Below are 2,916 nucleotides of genomic sequence, written 5' to 3' on the forward strand. Positions count from 1 at the left end.
GCTGAGGAGACAAATGTCCAGGATGTTGTTGGAATGGAGGGAATTAAAGAAGTTTTCATTTTTATTTTGTCTGCCTCTTAAATGACCATTTAAATGTTATTTTTCTCAGTAAAAATCTACTACAAGCAGATATACTGTTGTACTTGTATTGGATCATCTAGTAGTGTTTTTTCAAACTTTAGGAAAAAGTTGATTCCTCAGTATTAATGTGTGTAATGTCCAGAAACTGTGATTACATTAGAAAACATAGCAACACTTCAACATAAAAAATACTCCATTACAACCAAGCCCTGCAAAAGTCACTAAAAAATGCAAGTGCTGTTAGCAAACTATATCAAAAATCAAAATAAAACCAACCTGAAATACAACATATTACTCCATCATGGTTTGTGACGCTTTCACGTGTGTGTCAGTTTCACAACGAGGAGCTTCTTTTTAAAACTACTTTATATGTAAAACAATGCATCATATTTCAGGAGCTCGTGACGTGTTTTGTAATCTTAATCTGTAAAATTCAACATAAACTGTCGAATAAATGCAGAAGAGTACAAATTTTAGTGGAATAAAATGATAAAATAAATTCAAATGTAAATGTTTGAGTAAAGATCAAGTGAATCATTGAGTAAATTTACTTAGTTACGTGTGTGTGTGTGTGTGTGGGGGGGGGGGTGTGTGCGTTTGTTCTCCTTCTCCGTGCACACCGGTTGTAACAATAATCACCCAAAAGTTTATGTTTAAGATAATCACACATTATTAGATCAAAAATATGAAACATAAATTACAACAATAAGTAAATAACAGAAGACGGTGATGTGTGTTGTCCACCGGTACCGCCCGGTGGCTGAATCCAGCGCTCCCCTGGTGTTTGCCCCGCCCCTCGCTGAGTACCTGCCGCCGGAGGGTCAGACAGCTGACACGCTCCCGGTCAGCAGCTTCATGTTTCGGTTTCGTCGAGCTGAGCGGTGCTGAGGACTTCTGGAGGAATGACTGTTACCGGGACCAGCTGCCACCGACAGTAACGAACACCGAGACCCGGACGCTGCGTCGGTATGGACGGTCCTCTCGGTGCTCACCGCTCCTCGGGCAGCGGGGCCGGTTCGCCCGCTGAACACCCTCCCGCGGGGAAAGCTCCGGCCCAGGTGGCCGTGAAGAAGCAGGCCGTGAAGAGACACCACCACAAACACAACCTGAAGCACCGCTACGACTTCCTGGAGACTCTGGGCAAGGGCACCTACGGGAAGGTGAAGAAGGCCAAGGAAAGGTCCGGCAGACCGGTAAGGACCGAGTCCACCTTCTGGTACTGATCACATCGGCGGGCGGTGTCAGGTCAGGTGGAGCTCTGCTCTCCTGCCGCCACCTGTTGTCGGGAGACGGAGGTCTATTTATAGCAGCCGGTCTGCTCTCCGGTAGAAAAACACTTTACAGGGAAATAACGTGTCAGATTAAGAGCGTGAATACGTGTGATTGACAGGCTGCTTATTGTGTGAGTGATCGCTGACTCAGCTGCTTCCTGAATGGCTTGGTAATAATCCTGGATTGGTAATAATCCTGGATTGGTAATAATCCTGGATTGGTAATAATCTGGGATCAGTGGATCATTTGGCTCCAGCACACATTTGATGTTTTACAATGAGACAAGATTTCTGCAGGTCATCCGACAGAAACAGGAAGTTTTACATTAGTTGGACACACATGAGGAGGAAGGGAGGAGGTGGATGGACTGAGGAGGAAGGGAGGAGGAAGGGAGGAGGTGGATGGACTGAGGAGGAAGGGGGAGGAAGGAGACAACCTGCTGTCCTTGTTCCTCACAAAGACATAAAAACAAGTTCCTCTTAAAGGCTGAAGTGGAAATTCCAACCAGACATGTTTTTCTGTCACCTGCCTGCGTGTTGACGTGACGACACAAAGCTTCATCCTGCGTTTCACGTTGCTGCAGCTGCTCCCATCAGCACAATGCACACGCTCCATTATATAATCCATTCAGGTGTGTGTGTGTGTGTGTGTGTGTGTGTGTGTGTGTGTGTGTGTGTGTGTGTTAATGTGGATCCATGTTCAGTACCTGGACTGGGTTGCAGCAGGATTCAGAAAGTTGGTGCCAGTTATTAACGTGTTAGATTATATTCTACTTTAAAAACTCATCAATATTTTTTAGTTTGTAAAAATTCCAAATCACAGAAACAAAAAAACTTCCTGTCAGGTGAGTTACTCTCATCGCCCTGCAGTTTAATCTAAACACTTTGTAAAAAAAAAACAAGTCATATCTTCCAAAATTAAAGTTCAGCTTAGTGTGTGACTCAGTCAGCCTGTAGGGGGCGACACATGCAGCTCAGAGCCGTAATATTTTGTTGTTATATTAATGTTACGGATGTAGTTTGAAGTATTTAGTGTTATTTGTGTTGAATATTCTCCGTCAGGTCGGACATGGAGCTGCGTAGTTCCTCTTCTTTTGAAACGCGTCTCAGATTACTGACGTTGGCCAACAGGAGCCTGCTGCATGTAAATATCTAGTTAGAAAAGAAGTAAGAACTTTTAGTGCGGTTCAACACATTTGAAAGAATTCATCTTTATTTCATCTTCGGTGACGCTGGTGGATTTTTACAGTTCAGTGTTTCCAGGTGCAGAAATGTGGTTTCAGTGTTTACAGAGACTCTGTGTGAAATGTTGAAGATTTCTCTCAGACACACACACACACACACACACACACACACACACACACACACACACACACACACACACACACACACACCACTCACACACACACACACACACACACACACACACAGATAAGCTCCCGGGGTGTGAACTCATGCTGAGTTCAGTCTGTGGTTCGACCTGCAGGCAGACGGTGAGTCATGGCAGGAGACTGATATGAAGAGCTGCTGCCTCACTCGCCTCCCTGCCGCTGTAGCCTCGAAT

At 44.7% G+C, this 2,916-nt stretch overlaps 1 protein-coding gene across 1 annotated transcript in view; it reads left to right on the plus strand.

The window, feature by feature from the left end:
• The first annotated feature begins 886 nt into the window (after positions 1–886).
• The window catches only part of nuak2 (NUAK family, SNF1-like kinase, 2), an 8,391-nt gene continuing 6,361 nt past the window's right edge, over positions 887–2,916 (plus strand). The window contains exon 1 of the mRNA XM_069153407.1: positions 887–1,274. Coding sequence (XP_069009508.1) covers positions 1,050–1,274 — 225 coding nt within the window. The 5' untranslated portion in view covers positions 887–1,049. The remainder of the gene's footprint in view (positions 1,275–2,916) is intronic.

This window comes from Embiotoca jacksoni, unplaced genomic scaffold (genome assembly GCF_022577435.1).
Source record: "Embiotoca jacksoni isolate LCO1_2020_lvr unplaced genomic scaffold, fEmbJac1.0.p SCAF_1, whole genome shotgun sequence".
NCBI lineage: Eukaryota > Metazoa > Chordata > Actinopteri > Embiotocidae > Embiotoca > Embiotoca jacksoni.